This window comes from Pterocles gutturalis, unplaced genomic scaffold (assembly GCF_000699245.1).
Source record: "Pterocles gutturalis isolate BGI_N339 unplaced genomic scaffold, ASM69924v1 scaffold17516, whole genome shotgun sequence".
In the NCBI taxonomy this organism is placed as follows: Eukaryota; Metazoa; Chordata; class Aves; order Pterocliformes; family Pteroclidae; genus Pterocles; species Pterocles gutturalis.
In genome coordinates, this window is record NW_010105838.1 from 15,019 (window position 1) to 35,532 (window position 20,514).

Genomic DNA, 20,514 nt, shown 5'->3' on the forward strand with positions numbered 1-20,514 from the left:
AATTTTTCACATGCAGCTTCATTCTGTAAGCTGAACACCAAAATGAGTTATTTTTTGTAAAGCCCATTCACGTGTCACAGGAAAGATCTGACTGAAATGAACCTTTGGTGGTGTTCTTTGAAGGCATTATGAAAGCAATACAAATGGGAATTGTATCTATTTAAATAACTTTTTTAATAATGAAGAAGGAAAATAATACAGTAGCTGAATTTCCTCAAATGGATGTTCTAAAGTAACTGCACAGACCTGTCGTCTTGTTCCCTTCACTGTAGCGGTTAGACCCACAGTGATTCTGGGCTCTCTGACTCTTATTGTTGGTATTGTCTATCACACCTGTTTACCAAAAGAAATTACTTCTGTTTTGTGCTGTTTCTTGCAGACTGTAACTCTTTGTTGCCCAAGTGCCTTGGTGTGGAATTATTCCACAAATGAAAATAAGAACGTTAATCCAGGCTCACCTCTGGATTTACTTCAAGTTGCTCCATCTAGTTTGCCAATGCCAGGTGGAAATTCAGCATTTAATCAGCAGGTAAGCTGTTTTCATTGTCAGATTATTAAGATCTGTTTTTCATCCCAAATAATGATTTGTGATCTTTAGGACTACAGTCAAGTTTAGGTATTTCTGTAGGTCTAGTTTCAAGACTAGTGTTGTGCTAGTTTTTGATGACCTTATTTTGTCCTTAGTTCAGGTACTGATTTTATGAAAATATCCAAATTTTTTTTTATTTTCAGATGTTTTCTGTTCTTAAACTGTAATTACTTTAAGATGTAAAATGGCAAATAAGAAGAAGCTTGGCGTACCGAATTGTGAGATGATAGAGTCACAGAATGGTTTGGGTTGGAAGGGACCTTAAAGACCATCGAGATCCAGCCTCCCCCAGCCTGGCCTTGAACCCCTCCAGGGATGGGGCATCCCCAGCTTCCCTGGGCCACTGCCTCACCCCCCCGCACAGGGAAGGTGCAACTTGTCAGACACACTGAAAGTTAACTTTTGCTGGGCTGAATGTAAGGAAAAGATGTTTATTGTACAAGATGGTTCGTAACAGACAAAAGCATTTGAACTGGACTTAACTCAGTTTGTTGTTCCCACAGGTAGGGAGTGTTGTGGAACGCCGCAGGGTACCTTGCTCCTGCTGAGAAAGCTGTCACAAGCATGAAATTAAAATTGAGACTTCCCACCACTAGCTAATTGGCAACTCTCTTTTTTACAGGTTCGGGCAAAGATTTATGAGGTAGAGCAGCAGATAAAACAGAGAGGTCGTGCTGTGGAGGTGCGGTGGTCTTTTGACAAGTGCCAAGAATCAACTGCAGGTAAGACTGCTCAAAATGAAACAAACATTGGGGGCTTTAGGGTTTACATTTGTTCTTTGTGTATAATCCTGTTGCACTGTGGTTAATTCTAGTAGTAGATTTGACAGATGGATGTAATGCAATGTCTTCCTGTGTGAACATTTTTTTTTTCTTTCTTTTCCTCCTCTCTAACTCCCATCTCAAGAGGTGACCATCAGCCGAGTTTTGCACACCTTGGAAGTGTTGGATCGGCATTGTTTTGACAGATCAGATTCCAGCAATTCAATGGAGACACTTTATCATAAGATTTTCTGGGCAAACCAGAATAAAGATAACCAAGAGGTAATGGCTACACTCTCCTCTCACTTCGTAATCTGTAGACAACGGATTTTAATTTTATGTATGAGAATTGTGTGTATGTGTATATTTGATACAAAAGCTTTGTGTTTTCTGGGTGTATTTTTTTTCTTTACTACTTGTCATTTGGTTTGTTAGGAGAAAACAGCTCTTTGCTGTTGTAATTGAATTGTTCAGTTCTACGTACTGTAAACCTCGTTTAGGAGAAATGATCTATCAAGTTTTGTGGTTTGTTTTCTGGGTGCTGCCAAGTAAAATTTTGGATTATTATTTGATAAAAACTTCTACATCTATTGTAGAAAGTAGTAAATTAATAGGTTAAGTGTAGTAAAATATTCTAAAACTGCATACTCTTATGTCTTCTGTTTTTTGATATTTTTTGCCTGTGCCTTTGAACTTCCGAAGTCGCATTCCAGTTACCAGTGTAGTGTTCGGCCGCTTACCTGTGGGCGGGCTGGTGGTGAGTGTCCGCAGTGGCCAAGCCCTGCCCAGGTCCCGCAGACGGGCTGCGGAGCTGCCGATGGCCGCTGGATGTCGGTGCCTCCCTGCGCCAGCTGCGCCTGGGCTGCGGTGCTGCGAGGATGTTGGCACATGCAGTGCTGTTTGGTTTTTTGTTTCTGTTTCCTTCCCCCTTGATACACTTGGGATGTTTTTTCTGGTCAGAAAAGGCCAGAAGGTGGAGGTTGTGTATGCTCTGTTTCCAGCTGTCCCCTCGTGTAAGCCTGTAAGGACTGTGTTTGTAGATGAGATGTCCATCACCAGGGTGTCTCCTACTGACATAGTTATTTAAAGCAAAATGAGCTTTGAAGGACGGCTATCTGCTGCCCCTCTTTTGATGTGAGCCCAACTGAAACGTGTTTGGAATTTACTTCCTGTCCATTTTTCCCGCTGGATTGCAGAACATTGTTATGAAGACTGCAAATGATGCCGGTGCAAGTACGTACGAGAGCGGTGCTCCAAAGCACGGGGCACGTGCTGCGATGGAGGGAAGGTGGCTCCTGCTGCAGGGTACTTCGGCTCTGCGAGAGCTGCAAACAGGCAGTGTGCTCAGGATGCTGCTTTTATATGCATTATTGGCTTATTCAGAGCTGTTTTAGTATATAACACATGAGTTCCGAGTGTCAGAGCAAAAGTAAGACTGTGAGGGAGGGCAGGCAGGTGCAAGGCCGGTGTCCTGGGCCCTGGGGAGGGAAGAATTGCTTTATCATCCCACGGGGAGGTGCAGAGGAATGTTCTGTCACCAGTGTCACCAGACCCCAGCCTTCAGCGCCATTCTGTAGCGGCGGGATCAAACCCTCCGTCCTGGAGAGAGGCCACAGGAGTGGGAGGAGAATCCAGCACTTCTTGGGGTGCTGGGGGAAGACGGAGCATGGAGGAGCACTGGTTGTGTTGTTAAATGCTGCATTAAACAGGAGATAGGGGTTGCACTGCAGGTTCTCAGCGACTGTCCCTGTGTGTTAAGAGTGGTGGTCCCTGCGTAATCCCATAGGAACAGCTTCATCTGAGCCTTAATCGTGGATCACGGTGTGGGTGCTCTGTGTGGCAGGATCCCGTAAAGGCACGGGGCTTTCATCGGGCTCTGCGAGCAGCCCAAAAAGGAGCGCTTACTACATCAGTTGGATGCTCAGCTTGTTATCCATGAAGTTCAAAATGATAGTAAGGTGTTGAATCTTCTGGTGTGAAGGTCTGACAGCCGCTAAAGATAAAATATTGCTATTAATGCGGTAACAATGATGCTACCGTGTGACAGTGTGTGTGCACAGCGAGTGGTACAGAAGCCCTTTCATTTCTAGTTCTGCTTCACTGGCTTGTTTAGAGTTTCTCTGTAGATTCAGCTGGGTAGGAGGATTTGAAATCTAGAAATCTATGACGTGGCATGAAGCAGTAAATTCACTTTCATTTGAGATGGTATTGCAGAGAAAACTACTGACCTTATTTACAGCCGCAGGTGTTTTCCATCTGACGTTCCTTGACTCAAACCACCTCTTGTGCACAGCTGCAGAAGGATTGCACTGTGGCGGTATCTTTAAACAAATAAATCCAGGAAACACTTTGTATTGCTACCGTGCAGTTTTTAGATGGAAGTCGTGTTGCACTCATCCAGATTTGGAACACCTTTAATTCCTCTCCACTCACTCCCTCTGAAGGGCTTGACTCGCTTTGTGCAGAAATCAAGTGCTCAGAAGAGTGAGTTAGAGAATGGAATAGCGACTTTTTCGTAACGTCTGTGAAACTCCTCTTTGAGGTCCCCTGTCATCTTCCTGTGGCTTAACCCCCCTCAGCTCTCACCTAACTTATTCTAATTGTATTTTATTATCTGTCATAGTCTTCCTCGTAGTTGTACCTGTGAAAGAGAATTGAGAAAGGACTTTTTTTTTTTTTGTCTTCATTTGTTTTGTTTTAGAATGGTTGGCAAGAGTTTTTTAACTTGTTGGTCTCCTGTGTGGAGAAAATACAGTTTGGTTAAGTACAGCTTGAAATGCAGCTAAGCAGTGGGAGGGATACGTGGTAAGTGAAACTCCAGACCAGTATTGTCCGGCTGTATGATCAGTAAATGGATGGAAAGAGAGTGCGCTTGATTTTAAAGAGTGATGTTGAATGTCTTGAAGGCATTATGTGGAACCTTGGAACATCATGGATATTTGTGTGCTCGGATTGCTTTTAAAGTTGAGGTCTCGGAGCTTGTCGTTAGGTCTTGCTTCTCATGTTGTGTTTGATTCTTGCGATGCCAGGAGATGTTTTTCATTGTAGAGTGAAGAAGTCCTCTTCTGAACTTGGTTCTCACGAAAAGGGTTGTTACAAATGCAGAGAGTTAATACTTGTCTGTCTGAGGTCACTTTGCTGGAAATGAAACAAACAAAAACCCCCAGCCTGCTGTGTCTGTGGGAAAGGAGCCCCAGCGATGCCTTTTCGGTGAGTAAGCTGCAGCTTCACGGTTCCTTACCGCGTAAGGGACCCGAGCGTGGTGGGAGACAAGATGAGCCACACAAAGGGGATTGGAATCTCTGCAGAGTTGGTGTCTGCTTCCACCAGCACCGAGAACGCAGAGCATGTTTGGAGCATTCTTGTAACACTTTAATAATGCAGTTGGCTCTAGTCCAGTTGCTCGGATTGCTTCTGAGGACAGTTTTCCACTGTACACCTCGGGCGCTCCTCTCTCACAGACACGCAGGTGTGTTTTCAAACTGAATGAGCTGTCCTGGCTGTTTCTGCCAGCGGAGCCAATTTGTGTCGATTTGGGATTCTGAGCAGGCATTTGCGGGTGGCACAGGTCCGTTTATTTTCCTACTAAAATCTGGCAGGGCTCTTGTTCCTGGCTCTTGTTCCTCTGCCATTCTCTTTAGAAAGGTGGGTTGTACTAATAAATGTTGCTGGTTGTACCCCTTCTTTGTCTCTTTTAATAAAAATATGGCTTCTGGAAACTCTTCCTTGTCTTAGAAAGCAGATTTGGAGTTTAATGTTAAAATGTTAATTTTATTTCACCGAGGAATTAACCTGAAAACGCTAACTGGAATTGTGATTACAGGTTTGTTTAGATAGTGCACCTTTTTAAAGGGAACATTCTTAAATGTTAAAATTCTACAACATCAGAAATAAAGCAGCTCTGTGTTTTGAGAATGAACTCGGTCGTACGAGGAAGTGATCAGATTTTCTGCTGTTTGTTAACCTTCATGGGATGTAAGGACAGACTGGCTTCCTGCGGCACGGACGTGCAGTGAGCACCTGCTCAGATCTGCTGAGTGATTTGATTGAATGTTTTTACATCTTCCTGTTTTGAAAGGAACAGGAATAGCTGTGTAAATATGTATATACACATAGATATACACCCATATAAATGTATATACACACACAGAGTAGCTCATTCATCTCTTCTGCAGGCATCTCTCCCTGGCATAAGAGCACGCCTGCTCCCACCTTTTTTTTCCTCCGTTTCAGCCCAAGAAACAGCAGTGTCTCGGGGTGGGAGGAAGGTTTCCCCGGTGCTGTTGGTGTCTCTCCCTCGCAGCCTGGCGTGGGACGGGGCCATGAGCTCCCGTCGGCGGCTCTGAGCGCAGGGAGGGGACGGGGCCGTGCTGGTGGCAGCTCCCGGTGTGCATGGGAGCGGTGGTGACAGCACGGGCATTCCCCAGCGGCACCAGGTCACACTTGCCTGTCTTCTGGGGAGGTTTCGGTGAGGGGAGGTTGGGGTTTCCTTTGCTGGGTGGTTTGAGCTCCTGCCCTGCCCTGAGGAGGTGACTCGTGCAGCCCAGGTGCCTCAGCGGTGGCCTGGGCTAGTGCAGAGCCAGGCTAGCTCCTTAGTAGCCGATCTTCGTTAAATAATAGAAGCAAGAACTGGTGGGAGAGGCTCAGCGTGATGGGAAGCAGAGGTTAACAGTGCTCTTGGCTTCCTGTCCCCAAACCTATCAGAACAGCAACGTTTAATACTTTCCTTTTAATACTTTCCTGTGGTACTAATTGTGGTGTGCTTTTTAAAAATTATCATAAAACCAAACCAACTCTTCTTTTCTTCACCCACCTTCTGCTCAGTTATAAGCTGGTGGAAATGTCTCTGACAGGGTGTGACCGGTGGCTTTCAGGTGGTCACAGCTGCTCTGGGTCACGGCTGGGTGACAGATGCTGTGAGTGGGTTGTCTGAGCTTGAAAGCTTGCTTCAAAGGTGTGTGCTGCCTGGTGGAGATTATCTCTCCCATTTGATGCTGTCTTGAAGTGTTTTTCTTTCGTTAGGACTCGTGGAAGGTTTGGGGATCTCGGGGAAGGGTCTTGTCTGGGGGCGAGCCTCCCTCAGCCCGATTGCTGCGGTTCCTGCCCGCCCTGCCCACGCCTCTGCTCCAGCACCTTGTGTCTTCTCTTTCTTACAAAACATAATCATCAAGTAACGTGTGAGCTGGTCTTTTTGTTTTCCTGCCCCTGAGATTTTCAGGGTACAGCTACGATCTCAACACTGCTCTTCAAGGCTGTAGTTTGATCCCCTCTGAGATGAGGTCTGCGCTTTTCCAGGGCGGACCATCTGCAGATCCCAAATCGGACAAATCCAGAACCAGAGTATTCCGAGAGTGTTACTCGATGGCACTCTTAGGAAGCTTAGCTGAGCAGGGTGCTGGGAGGGAGGAAGCCAGAGTCGCAGCGGTGGTGGGGCAGCGCGGGGAGGGAGGAAGCGGTGCAGCAGGCTGCGGCGGCTGCGCAGCAGGACGGGAGCTGGACCTGGAGCTCTCCGTGGGCGATACCGGCATCACGGGCTGCTGCTGGCTCCCAGGAGTCGTCTGCTGCTGTCCATGCTCAGCAGAGCAGCGGGCACTGGGTGCTGGAGTTTCCAGCGTTGGACTGACCCGTGGGTCTGCAGCTGAGCTGGGGGTCGGTCAGCGGAGCCTTCCCCTGCCCATGTACTTACTGCAGGGGCTCGGGGTAGTTATTTATGTCGCATGACTTGATACAGCTTTCAGATGGATTTGTTATTTTCAGTCAAAAGCAAAATAAAGTGTTTGATGGTTAGACACCTCGACTCTACTCTCCTCCGCGGCTGCAGGGCCCCATGTTCCAGGAGCCTGGCGTACGGGAACGGCTCTGGCGATGACAACTTGCCCAGCAGCCATCGGCGTCAGAGGGTGTAAATAATTACCTGCACTCAGATAACTGTTTTTAATTGCTGCGTGTCTCAGTTCCTGAGAACCAAACCCACTGCTTTTAGACACTTGGAAGTGGTGTGGTTGAAACTCTCAGGTGGATAAGCACCTTGATGTTTCGAGTATTAATGGGGGGCTTCTTTCCTTTCAAACCAGGTCACGTTCTGCATACATGTGAAACTACAGAATCAACACTCGGATTTTTAAGTTGCTTAATCACTTTTAGGTGTTTGCTTTATGTTGGATTCTACGTCTCCAAAAATGTGGTTCTGCTTTTTATAGGCATAGAATTGGGAAGTTATTTTTATATTTTTTCACTGATAAATATCATAGTGTTAGCAGATGACTCGTTTAGAAACAGCATTAACCATGTTTTTTCTGAACTGTAGAGCTGTCTCTTTGTAGTTGTTTAATTTTAACACCACCTCCACCCTGGAAAGAACAGATTGTCCCTTGAAAATAAGCTGCTGGAAGCAGATCAGTCATTCTGTGAAATCTCCTGAAGTTCGGGTAGAGCAGATGAGGAATTAATCTGGAGTTAGTTTGTGTGGACCCCAGTGCAGTCCTGACCAGGATAATTCCACGTCGCTTTCTTGTGAGGTGCACAGAGGTCTGTCCTTTACTGATCCCTTTTGCGGAGATAATTTTAATACAGAGCTACTTGTGGCGGCGCTGTTCAAAAGTAGAATTCACAGCATTTACTGAAATAACTGGAATAACCCCCAGCTCTAGCAGAAAGGGGTTGGCTTGCCCTGGCCTTTCTCTTTTCTTTGAGCTGTCAAGTCAGTCATTTATGCAGTCTTTAGTTTAGAAATAAAGAAGACAGTGACTGTTGTAAAAGTGCAGTTTCTGTTGATCCCAGCGGTATTACTTTCCGCTGCACTCGTTGTCAGTGAGCTTCATGAACGATTGTCCAACAAACAGCCAAACACCAGAGAGCGGTGCCTGGGTGGGTCAGCCTCAGCGCTGGCTCCTGGACAGCTGGGTGTGCAGGATCTAACGAGGGGTCCTGTTAATTGCAGCCTGTGAGCACAGGCAGTGTGTCCGATAACAAGTGCTTGGCCTTCTGGCATCTGGCTGTGTCACCTGGGGTGCACCGGGGGCTGTGGGAGCCTGCCCTGGGGTGGGTGGATGGGTGTCGGTGACCCCCTCTCCGCTGTGCCGGTTGGGTGGCCGTGCCTGCTGGGCGCAGAGCTGTGGCCGCCGGGGCCGGAGGGCTCAGCGGAGGCGAGCCCAGCCCTGCCGGGTGCGTGTCCCTGTGGGCAGAGCAGCACGGGCACGAGCGGGGAGCGGTACTCGCTGGGGCTCCAGGAGCACGGGCGCTGGCTTGGGTTGTGTTGGTGTGCTGCCTCGTAGATGGTGGCCGGAGCTGTGGCTTGGGGTACGGTTCTTGTGAGGCTGAGGCGTCTGTTCCCGGGAGCAGCAGCGGTGGAAGTGGTTTGCTCACCGCCTGCAGCCCAGCCCTCGGTGGCTTTGCTTTTCAGCACCAAGTATAGTTGAGCGCAGCGCTGGGGACAGTTGAGTAACCAGCTGATATTCTTGGCTTAGTGTCTCAGGCAGCATCTGAAGGAAATGTGTGTCCACATGCATATGTGTGCCTGGGTGCCTGTCTGTGTGCTGACAGTGTTTGCACAGCCTGCACGTTCCTTGGAGGAAAAGCACCCTCGTTTCTCCCAAGTGGAAAAGAACTGAAAGCCAAAAAATTTGCTTTCTTCTTCTACAATTTGATGTTTCCCAAAACAACGTAGGCTCTTTAGGCCAGAAAAAAAGCATGCAGGAACACTTTTATAACAGAAGTACCCCGTGTAAGTCTTCCTTCCAATGTCCCGTGCCAGGATTTCCCTCGGTGTGGTCGCCCCAGCACAGTGAGCTCTGACCATCAGCGTCAGTGCCCCATTGCCTCCCCTCTTTGACGCTCTCCCCTTTACTTTTGTGAAGGGCTTCAGTTGCAGGAGCGTCACCTGCAAGACGAGGAGCTGCTGGGCCATTCCCCGTAGGGAGGCGAGGCAGGTCCTGTCGGCCGTTCCTGGGATGCTGCGGGATGCAGCACAGGCGCAGCTTCGGGGAGCTGGTGTCTCCTGCTTGGGATACAGAAGCACTTGGGTTTTTGTTGGCGTGGTTTCTCTTGTTAGCAGGAAGAAGTCAGTGTGAAGACGGGGTGTTCTGTGTTGCCTTCAGCAACGCGTAGTATCCATACTCCCATTGTTAGCTGCCTGTGCCTGACTGCAGCAGTGATGTTCCCCTGTCACTTCATCTGGGCAGGAGAAAAGCATCTTCCCATCTCCCCTCCAGTCCCCCCGCCCTGTGTCACTTCATATCTCCTGCTCGGCCGTTGGAGCTGTTTACAGGAAACTCCTCTGTGTGGTGAGTGTGCGGACGCGCCAGCCTCACTCAGCGCGCTGTTGTGGTTTGCTGTTTCTGAGGACTGGGGTGGCTTTGAAGCACTAGCTTTCATGCTTGTAGGTCTGACATTCCTAATCACTCGGAAAAAATAATTGCTTTCTGAGGGTGCTGTGCTTGACTCTGGCCCTTCTCGTGTCTACTTGTAAGAGTAGTTTCCACTGATCTTGGGGAAGGAAGAAAAATCCCATCTGCGTAATCTGCAGGTTAGTCCTACGTTAAGTGTTCAGAGGTGGCAGCCAGCTGGGGCGGGAGCGAGGACGTCCTGCAGATCAGTTCAGCAGCACACAAGAAAAAAATACTCCCAAAATGTGGGTGGTTAGCGGAAAGAGAGCCTGGATAAACATTCAGTGGGTGTAAGCATGCTGCAATGCTGCATCCCGTTGCTGTCCTATAAATACGGGTGTTTCTAATGACGTGTACTGTTCCTTAAAAATGTCCCTGTTAGCTCAGGAATAAATGGAGCTTTTGGGGAGTTTTGACCTTTGTTATCTGATAGATACACGTTTAGAGGTTGGGGTTTCTTTGTTTTGGTTTTAATGTCTCAGTGGGATGCAAGTAATGGTCTGGAAACAGATGAAAGAGGTTTGCAAGAATTAATGTAAGGAAGGAGTAGCTTCTGTGCGGTTGATTGCATCGAGAGGCTTGGTGTGGTGTGCTTTTCCTGTTCCTCTTGCGCACGGAGCAGATCACCCGTTTCTGTTGCTGTGAAGCAGCAGTATGATAAAGGAAAATTTTGATTTGAGCGTCAGCAGTGTGAAAACTGAGATTTCCCTCTTTGGCTTCCAGATTATGTTTTGTTTGAAAACACCACAAATAAAGCAACTGTGTGCATCTGTCAGTCCCACAGAACAAAACCCAGCTTCTGTCCCCATCCCCCAACTGAGCCCGCTGGCCGCGTGGGTGACACGTTCCTGTCTCTGTTCTCGCACTGACCAGGTAGCCCCGAACGACGAGGCCGTGGTGACGCTGCTTTGTGAATGGGCTGTGAGCTGTAAGAGGTCCGGGACGCACAGGGCCATGGCTGTAGCCAAGCTCCTGGAGAAGAGGCAAGCAGAAATTGAAGCAGAAGTAAGTTATTTCTACTTGTAGAATAGCATGAGCAGTAAGGTATTTCTAAGGAAACATCACTTCAATCTCTGCTCATTACAAAAGAAGTAAGTTTGGTGGCACGTGGAGCACGGGGGATTTTTGTCATCAATTTACAGTTTTTAGATTCTTGATAAACTTAGAATGAACAAGCCTTCTGCTGAAAATCAGAAGAAATCACAACCGAGCATGGTCTGTGTTAGCTGATTCATGCCTGTGAAGTGTTTCCCTTCTGTGAACTGCTTGGCCAAACCCAGGGGTGCCCAGTACCTGGAGCCCCTCGAAAGGAGGGCTGTGGGTCTGGCCGGCAGGGCTGGCGGGGACTCCGGGAAGGTTCCAAAGCTCACATCTGGTTTTGAGGCAAAATTCAAGTGTAAGTCTAAATCTCACATTCTGTAGAACTCCTCTCTTTTCAGAGGAAGTGAAACGTTTCGCTGGAGCAGCGGGACGCTGTAGTGACGCCTTTGATACACACTGTTGCCTGTTGTGGCAAGTGATCCTCCTCCAGCTTGGCTCAGCTGACGCTGCTGGGACCCAGGGACGCTGAGTCCCCTCTGCAGCGGGGATCGGAGAGGGGCAGTGTTCCCTGCAGCCCCGCCGCAGCTCTCCAGAGTGCTGCTGCTGTGGCCTCGCCCGCACCCGGGCAGCGCCGGCACGCAGTTTGTACTGGATGGCTCTTCTGGTGGAGTTTGGGGTTTTTTGTTTCCTAGAAAAACGAGTCCCCAGGAGGGTGAGGTGTGATGTCTGTTCTGCCTGGGTGCGGGGACAGATGGACGAGAGTGCGCTCAGAAGTGCATCTGTGCGGACAGACGGACAGATGGCGTGAGGTGCAGAGCGGCTTTCGCTGTCCCCAGCCCTCTGCTTTGTCCACTCCTCACCACAAGCCATTAATTAGTGGGAGGGGAGCTCCCGTGTTGTTCCTGCCTCACTGGCACTGAAATCACTCACAGCAGAGATGTTTGCCCTGGTTATTGGTCACTTTAGTGTCATTTACACAAGCAAGAGGAGTTACCTTTTGTATTCACATTGCTCCTGGAAGCTCTGTATCTTAAATCTTTGCTTTTATGTGAAACCGTGTTGTTGCAGATGATGGTCTGTGTCTCGGGCATTCCTTTCCAATACCTAATCCAGAGTGATTAAATCAAACACCTTAGAAATAACCAGGCTAGGTAGTGGGAAAACCTGTCATTCCAGAGCAAGTCTGTATTTTATGGAGAGGTGGGAACAGTCACGTGTGTGGTCGCCTCGGATGCAGAATGTGGGAATATTGTATGTGTTTGTCTGTAGATACATGCTTTTTTTATTTATTTGACTGTGCAGAGATGTGGTGAATCTGAAGTCCTAGATGAAAAGGAATCTCTGTCTTCAGCCTCCTTGACAAGTTCCAGTCTCCCTGTTTTTCAGAATGTCCTGCTGAGGTTTCTAGATACACAGGCTCCCTCATTATGTGAGTATTAACTGATTTATGTTCCAGAGTAAGTCAGAAGCGGCGGGTCTGCTGTCTGGCTGCTGGGGTTATTGTTTCGCTGTAGTGGGTGTTTCAGTTTCCACCGGCTCTGTGTTCACATGCTCGTTGTTTTTGAAATCTCCTGCCGCCTTTTAGCATCTCTGGGATTTTTGTTTCTTTCTTTTCACAAAAGAAAAACTGACAGAAACGATGTTTGTTCCTGTTAAAGCTGTAAGAGATTCGGGGAAATTACCTGCGCTCTCTGCACATTAACATCAAACTCTCGCCTCTTTGACACATCCACGTTCGAAGTGACTGACTGGGAAATTACACACCAGCGTTCACCTCGGAAGCTGTTAGCTGACAAATAGATGGACTGAGAACAGGATCTTTGTTCATCATAGGTTTCCATCACTGTGAAAAACTGCCTGATATTGTAGCTTGTGTTTCTGGTGTCTTAGGTACTGCTAGCTAGTGTGGTGGGTTGTGGTGGGTTTTTGGGGTGGTTTTCTTTAATCATTATTTTTTTTCCCTGGCACCCTTGAAGTGAGGGGGATTTTAAGTAGTTTGAAACATGATACTGAGAACTCTCAAGATCCGAAAAAGGAGAGACTCCTTAAAGATCTGTTACAGACTCTGAGGTCTTGGCGGTGCTCCATTTTCGTGCCAGTGGTGCCCCTGGTTTTAATAAACCACCGGACTGTTTGTGTTGGGTAGTGTTGTGTTTCTGATGTGCGCGGTGTTGTCCTTCCTCCTCCGGGCATCAGCGACGTGGGGTAGGGAGAGCAGCTGGGCAGTGTGTTCCTTGCTTGAAATATTCTTTTGGTATTTTCAAGCCCTGGACAAGTTTTGTGGCATCGTTTGGTGTTTGCGGTGGTTGAGCTGCTGTGCCTCCCAAAATGAGAAGCACGCAGTGTGTTATTTTGGAGCTCTGCAGGTGTGTGTTTCCGATGCTCCCCGCTGCACCCGCTCTGCACGCCCTGCGTTTGGGGTGGGTGGGAGCTGGGGGCTGCAGAGGAGAGTCCTGACCCTGAACTGCTGTGTGCTTCAGCTTCTGTGCTGCCGTGCGATGAGAGCTTCTAAAGAGGAGTAGTCGTACATCTTGAACTAACTTGAACTTGTGAAGCGTAATCTGCTTTTCAGTAGATGTGGATGGTTTGGGTTTGGCAGTTTTGTAGCTGGAGGTTTTGTTGCCCGATGGAGTTGGGATAGTATAAAGCTATTTTCTGTTAGCTGCGATGTTGCAAACCTTTCTGTAGTACACAAGTCAAATTAAATATAGCTGTGACAAATGAAAGCTTAATAAGAAATTTTTTATGTTGTATTTCTCTAGGCTTCACTCTGGCAGTGGTAAAATAACATGCGTTTATTTTATTAAACCTTTTCCTGATGTGCATGCGCACGTTTAATAGCTAAAATACACTGTACTATCAAGCTTTAATAAAATCTGGCTTTTACATCTTGGAGGCTTGGCATGCAGAGATCTTGAGTTCTCTGAAAATGGTTTAAAAGGTTTTCTGTTGTGAATAGAAAAGTACTACAGGAACAGTAACATTTACTGTAGTAGTGTATATAATTTGTGAGGAAAAGACAACTGCTCAGTGTTCTGTTACAATCCAAAGCTTCAGCTTTAATTTTTCTTTGCACAAGGAATGTCCTTGCCCTCTTCCCCCTCTTTGTGGTTTTTAGAAGTATTGAATGTTGTCCTTACCCCGCAGCTGGGCAGATGTGTGTGGGGAGGATGCTCTGGAACTGCTGCTCTCTGAGGTCTGTCCCCTGTCTGGGGCTGACAGCAAAGCGAGAACAGGCGGATGGAATGGGAAGTGGTTTGTTCCCTGGAAACAGAGAGAAGCCTGTGCAGGATGCCTGGGGCATTGCTAGTGGGTCTTTAATAGTAATTCGCTGGGGTTTGCAGTTTGGAGAGTTTAAACTCAAGTATTTGTAAGTTGAAACTACAGTTTAACTATTTTTTTTTTTTTTTGATAGCTGACCCCAACAGTGACCATGAGAAGACAGAGTTTGTGAATTTGGTGCTGCTTTTTTCGGAATTCACTCGACACGATGTTTTTTCCCATGATGCGTACATGTGCACTTTAATATCCCGTGGAGACTTGTCCATCACCGCAGCTGCCAGACCACGGTCACCTAATGGGGAAGCTGTGGATGAACACTATGCTAAGGACCATGATGTGAAGCTGGAGGTAACGCTTCATGCTAGTTCTCCCTTGTTTGGCACGCTGTTTTGTCAAATGCAGATTTTCACCAAAGCATTAGTATTTCAGATATGCGATATTAAGTTTTGTAATCTGTGTCTTGTCTCTCTCTCTCTTTGAGAAGGCTGTTGTTTGTACTTGTGTGGTGAGATGGAGCCTGTTGTTCTGCTGCACAGTCCCGGGGGAGCCGGTGGGCAGCTAAAGCATCCTCTGTATTTCTTTTTATTTTCTTTTGTATGGCTCGTACATCAGTCTCATGGACAAATTTGCCCTGAAATACAGGGGGTTCCTACAAGTTGCTTTTTGTGGCACAACAAAGTGGGAGATAAACCTTGGGAAGGTACAAGAGTCAGCTCCCTGTTCTGCTTACAGCGATATACTGTAAAGTTTTGTTTCCCCCTTTGGGTCCAACCCTTTTCTACCCCTTTGTGGATTTAGGCTGAAGAAAGACTTCTGTGAATTAAGGCTTCTCATAAAGATTTAAAAGTCAGTATCTGAAAACTTCCTACCATCAGTACACATTTCTTTGTTCTTAAATAGGTGGAGCACTTGGGTTTGCCTGGGATCGGTTAAATGAGTCTCCAATAAAATGTGACTGATGCTTGTTTTTCTCTCTGGCAATTACTAGGATCATAGTGTGATGGAACACATGGGCATTGACTCAGGAACCGCTGGTATTTTTGATGATGTAGACAAGAGTGACTTTAAGGCAGATTTTGGTTCGGAATTTCCAGTAGGTTTAACTTTTGATTTTCTGCATGCCTTTGATGCCCGTGTCTGCTGCTTGCTGTTGCCACTGAACATCCCTCCGTGCCCTGCCACCGCCTTGCTGCTTCCCTTGACAGCCGTGTCCTTTGGCACCCGGTCCCTGTGTCAGTGCCTCGCCTCCTTCCCCTGGTCTCTGCTGTAGGACAGCTTACGCTCCTGTGCTTCCCCTGGTGTCTGCCTGCCCAGCCCTCCTCCCCCTTGTCCCCGCATGTTTGCAGTGCTGCGTGACGGTGAGGTGTGACCGACTGCAGAGCTCCCTCCCCGCTTGTGTGACATCGAGGAACCCTGTTGGTACCATTTGCTTCTCAGGTGACTGCTCTGTGTTTCAGCTCTGTCTTCCAAACCTCCCCCTCGTTTTCCTGGCGGGTAGCCTGCTTCTGCATTGCTCTGGAATCTCCTGCTTTGTTCCTTCGGGCCAGTCCTGGTTCTGTGTCCGTGTGGGCTCCTGCACCCAGAGCTGTCAGTGCAGATCCTATTGCCGGATCCAGGGAGCCCTGGGTCTGTCGGCGGGGTGCCGGGAGCCCCATGTCTGCCTGCCGTGTCCCATTGCTGGTGTCGAGCATCCCCATGCCTGCCTGCAGTGTCTCTTGTCCCCTCCCGCTTCACCCTTTCCGTTACTGTCCCTCGATCACTGCAGTGTCTCGTGGTGGGTTCTCTGTCACAGCAGCATGGCGAGTGTGCAGATGGCTCTGAACCATAAAGCTTGTTTCCCCCGATTGAATGTCGCTGGTTTAAAACTTGTCTAATAACAATGGGGGGGTGCATAGAGATACAGTGTGTGGACGTGTCTTAAATTTTGGGCTTACGATTGCCCGTGCTTTGTCTATCTTTGAAAGACCTCGGGTGTTTAACCATAAGCAAGAACAAAATCATATCTCTGGATGCAGTTGCTGAATTTTGAAAGCTGGAGGTTACACTTACCTTAAACGTTTGTTCTACATGACTTAGATTTTTTCTCCGATGCCTGGGGAGCCTGGCGAGAATGTGACCTCTTCCTTGGACAGAAGAATTTCAGTTACCAGCGAGAAGTCAGTGAAGAGGGAAAGACTGCGAGAGCTGATTTTCCCGTCCAATTACCACCTCCTTCGCCACTTGCAGTACGCGACGCACTTCCCGATCCCTCTGGTGAGTGACCCCTGCGTGCGCGGGACGGCACCGCCTGGTGTCACGGCAAAGCATTTGGAGGAAGAGCAGCTCGGTGTCCGGAGAGAGCCGTGCGTGACCCTGCCCGGGGGCTCCTGGCCGGCGGCGTGAGGCTGTTGCTGCTGGCACACACGTGCTGCGGAGCAGCCGCAGTGCAGCCCGGGGGCTCGGTGCTTCATCACCAGGGGCTGGTTGGAGGGATTCATGGGAGGTGCACGGATGGGTGAGGTCAGGAACAGGCGCCGCAGGAAAGCCGTGCTCCGGGCTCTAACAGATGTTTGCCAAGTAGAGGATTGGGTATTGCAGTTGGGCAGATGGATGGATGCCAAAATATTGAAAGAGGCGGTTCTGAGAGGGAAGGGACAGAACGGTGGTATTCACTCCTCGCTGTTCCTGGCGTGGAGTTCTGGCTGCTGTGTTTGTCTGTAGGCTCATGAGAACTGAAGAAAGCCCCGTGTATGACATCCCAGATCCCAAGCCCTCATCCACTTGACCTTTCATCTTTTCTGCTGTGCTGGAAAAAGGGCCCAAATACTGAACAAGCCTCGAACCCCAGTGTATCTACTCGAGAATTATTTTTTTTTTAAACAACACTGATGACTTTTTAACAATATTAAATCCTATCCGTACAGGAAGTGTCACGCAGGAGTATGATGTGATAACCACAGTTTTCTTTGTGTTACATTTCATACTTTACAAAGTTTGGATTCTGATTTATTGCAGGTGAACTGTTGTGAGAATACTGAGTGGGCTATTTCTCTTCGGGATAGTTTTGAATGCTTGCTTGAAGTTTGATTTGTATTTTGACCATTTTAAGGACTAGAAAAAAGATAACTTGATTTGGTTTTGTTCCTGAATTTTTTTTTCTTTTTATTTACAGATGGAGCTAATCTAGGTAGCTGGGTTTTGCCTATGCAAATAGATTTTTAAAAGTTTGATTATTGTCTGTTCTCCCTGCACATTATTTCTTGAAGTAATTGTAAATTAGAATATTAATAAACTTTGGTGTTTTCTAAATTTTTATAAATTAAACAAGCAAAGAGATATTTATTAGATATTTACACTTTATCTTAATTTTAAAATTTCCTTTATTTTTTTCCAATAACGTGTTATTAGCTTTTTTCATATTAATTGAAGCAGCAGCAAGGAAAGGCAGCAGAACTTGGCAAGGACAAGAAATTTATTTATAAGACTGCAGGTGTGATGTAAGCAGGTACAACAATTTTTAATTAGTGCAGCTTCAAATCCCTTTCTGGAGTAAATAATGCCCTCTAAAATGCTTTTGGGTTAACTCTATCAGTAAAAGTTATTTAATACAGTATGTACACAATAGTTAACTTAGAAAGGTGGGTTCAGGTGTTTACCATAAATAATTACAGGGTATGTTGGAGTCCGTCTGGACACGTTTTGTTCTTGAGTGTTGCTGATCCTTGGTAGGTCACCACCCTACGTTGGGCTGTTTCTGGGAGGAGTGATGGAGTGTTCTGCTGGTTCAGACCCGCTGTGTGGCTGGTGTTCCTTCAGCTCTCCTCCCTCTGCTTGGGCACCCTCAGCAGGGTGCCGTGACGGTGGCAGCGGCGCTGGCGGTGGCACCGCGGCTCCTGATACTGCGGGTTTACCCCCCGCCGACGTGCTTTGGCATCAGTGCTTTTGCATCTGCTGTTCACCACGGCGGTGAACCTCCTCTCCCGTGAAACCCTCGGCCTCTTTGGGCGCTGCAAAAGCCTTGGTGAATTTCAGCCTGAATGCTTTGGAAAGGTGGTAGTACAGAAGAGGGTCGAAGCAGAGGTTTGACACTGCGAAGAGCAGGGTGGATTCCTTCGCTTTGAAGAGAGCTTGCTTCAGAGAGCAGCTGGTGATGACGTCGCTCTGGCTCAGGGTGTAGGGGATGCGGACGACGTGGTACGGGACAAAGCACAGCAGGTAGCCCGCCGTCACCAGCAGGATGTTGATGAGGGCTTTCTTCGCGTTCACGTAGCTCTCGCTGTACTTGTTTCGGTAGAGTTGCCTGACAACAAGGAAATTGGAAATGAGGATCACCGCTGAGAAATTGAGGAATATTGCCGTGCATATGAAATTAGTAAACACGTGCCAGTCTCTTCCAAATTTTGTTTTGAAATCGATGCATCTTGCCCCAGGTCTTTCCTCAATGGTTTTTATTGGAATGGCCATGTTAGGCACCGTGATCAGGAGAACCATGGTCCACACGACCGCAGACAGCATCTTGGCGAAGCCAGGCTCCTGGATGCGGTAGATCTTGGAGCTGTGGATTAGCTGCAGGCAGCGGTCCATGCTGACAAAGCCCAGGAATATAATGGATAAATACATGTTCAGGTAGATGAAACAGGCTGTGACTTGACAGTGGAATATTCGCAGTTTCCAGGACGCAACTCCCAGGTCGACAATAATCTTTACTGGCAACACCAAAGTCAACAGAAAATCGGCCGTTAAGAGGTTAATTAGGTAGATGCTCATACACTTGTGCTTCTGGTCTTTTTGTGTGAACGCCCACAGCGCGAAACAACTTCCAATGAACCCCATGAGGAAAATCAAGTAGTAAAAATAGGTGAAAGGTTCCATTTCCGTGCTGCCATGGCATTGAGAGGTGTTGCTTGACATTGTCAACCTCTTGAGCCAGCTGGCTTTGCTGCTAGGAGAGACCGAGAACCTGCAAAAGGAACCAAGACGACGTCAGTGACACCAGCTTTCCTCAGCCACAGGAGATGTTCTCTGAGAATTCAGTTGGATTAATTTCATGGAAATATTCTCTCTCTTCATGCTGCTTCACAGATATTGGAGGGGGCTTTGTTCCCAGGTCAGAAGAGTTTGGAAATGTCTGGGATTGGTTCCCGTGAGCGTGTAGGCTGCTGAGGAACCTTCCCACCAGCGCAGGCTGAGTGTGCGTGGTTCAGCACCCGCGCCCCAGCCAACAAAACACCCCAGGAAACGGTTCGAGGGGGTTTAAGCAGCCAGTTAATAATGGTCACAGGAAAACTTCATAACTTTTTAAACAGTTGAAGCTGTGCCTTAAAAAGGGTGACGCTTGTAACAGTCTCGTTCTGTGAAAACGTGTGAGCAGTTCTGCAGTTATCCGCGCAGTGTCTGACCTTGTCAGATAGGTGAGCAAATAGCTCTGATCAGTCCTGAGTGTTTGCAAACTGCTCTCTTCCTGCTCGAGTGGGGGATAAATTAATCGTATATTTTTTATGAAACCTTTAGAAAAAGCACATTTTGAAAGAAAGAGCTATGAAATAGTTTTGCTCACTTCCTTTTTAGGCTTCTCTAGAAATTACAGAGAAGAAAAATAGAAAATTTTGGTCTTATTTTAACTAAATATACTCTTCCATGAGCAGAGGGTTTTTTGTTTGTTTGCTATGCTGTCAGGCTGCTGCATTGGATGTCTGTGGGAAAGGAGGCATGTTCATTAGAATTTCTTGGAATGAAAAACAATACATCTGTGTCTTGAATAGCATCAGACTCCAACAGTTTTCTATTTCATTATATTGTTCCTGATTTTAATATACAATATAGGAGAACTATTGCATTTGCACATTTATTTTCTGCTATAAAATATGTATCCAGATAGGCATAATTTGTAAACCAAAATGATTGCAGATGCTCCAATGATTTAAAATGGGGCAAAAAGCAGTTTTTCTTTTCTTTTTTCCGTGCAGCCCCGCTCATCCTCGTGGGGCAGAGGCAGCCCAGCACCCTGCACCCTCCCTGCTGCTGGAGCCGGAGCCGCCGGGGATACACGGCTGTGCCCCAGCGACGCTGCCCGCAGGCAGGGCGGAGGCTGTGTTGGGCACGGTTAATATCTCGGGCTGTATTTGTACCTAGGTGTAGATAGTCTGTCCCCGGCAAGGACCAGAAGCACGTACCTGTCTCGGTGGTCTCTGGGCTCCGCTGGGCATCAGTCCGCGAAGGTTTGCTGTCTCTCGGCGGCTGCGCTCGCAGCCCTGTAGTGTGTTAATCTTTTCCCCTGGCTGTGCCGGCTGTTTTTTTTGAAACGTGTCTGTGGTTTGTAAATGTGCTGATTGACGCAGTTAAAACCAGCATTCAAATAACTGAACCACGTGGAGGCTCTCTGAAGGAGAGGAGACAGAAAAATCTGAGTGTGCACGGAACAGCCCCGAGAGCTTGTGTGCCCCCTTGTCCCGCGGGAGCTGGCGCTGGTGGGGGGGAT

At 47.7% G+C, this 20,514-nt stretch overlaps 1 protein-coding gene across 1 annotated transcript; it reads right to left on the minus strand.

Moving 5' to 3' along the window:
• Positions 1 to 17,969: 17,969 nt before the first annotated feature.
• Positions 17,970 to 18,947, minus strand: GPR171 (G protein-coupled receptor 171). The gene has a single exon (XM_010087552.1). It carries the CDS (start codon positions 18,945 to 18,947, stop codon positions 17,970 to 17,972), a length of 978 nt encoding a protein of 325 aa, XP_010085854.1.
• Between the last annotated feature and the right edge of the window lie 1,567 nt (positions 18,948 to 20,514).

What these genes read in the sequence shown, in the direction of transcription:
- GPR171 (XM_010087552.1), bottom strand. Translation starts at nt 18,947, where the DNA reads ATGTCAAGCAACACCTCTCAATGCCATGGCAGCACGGAAATGGAACCT.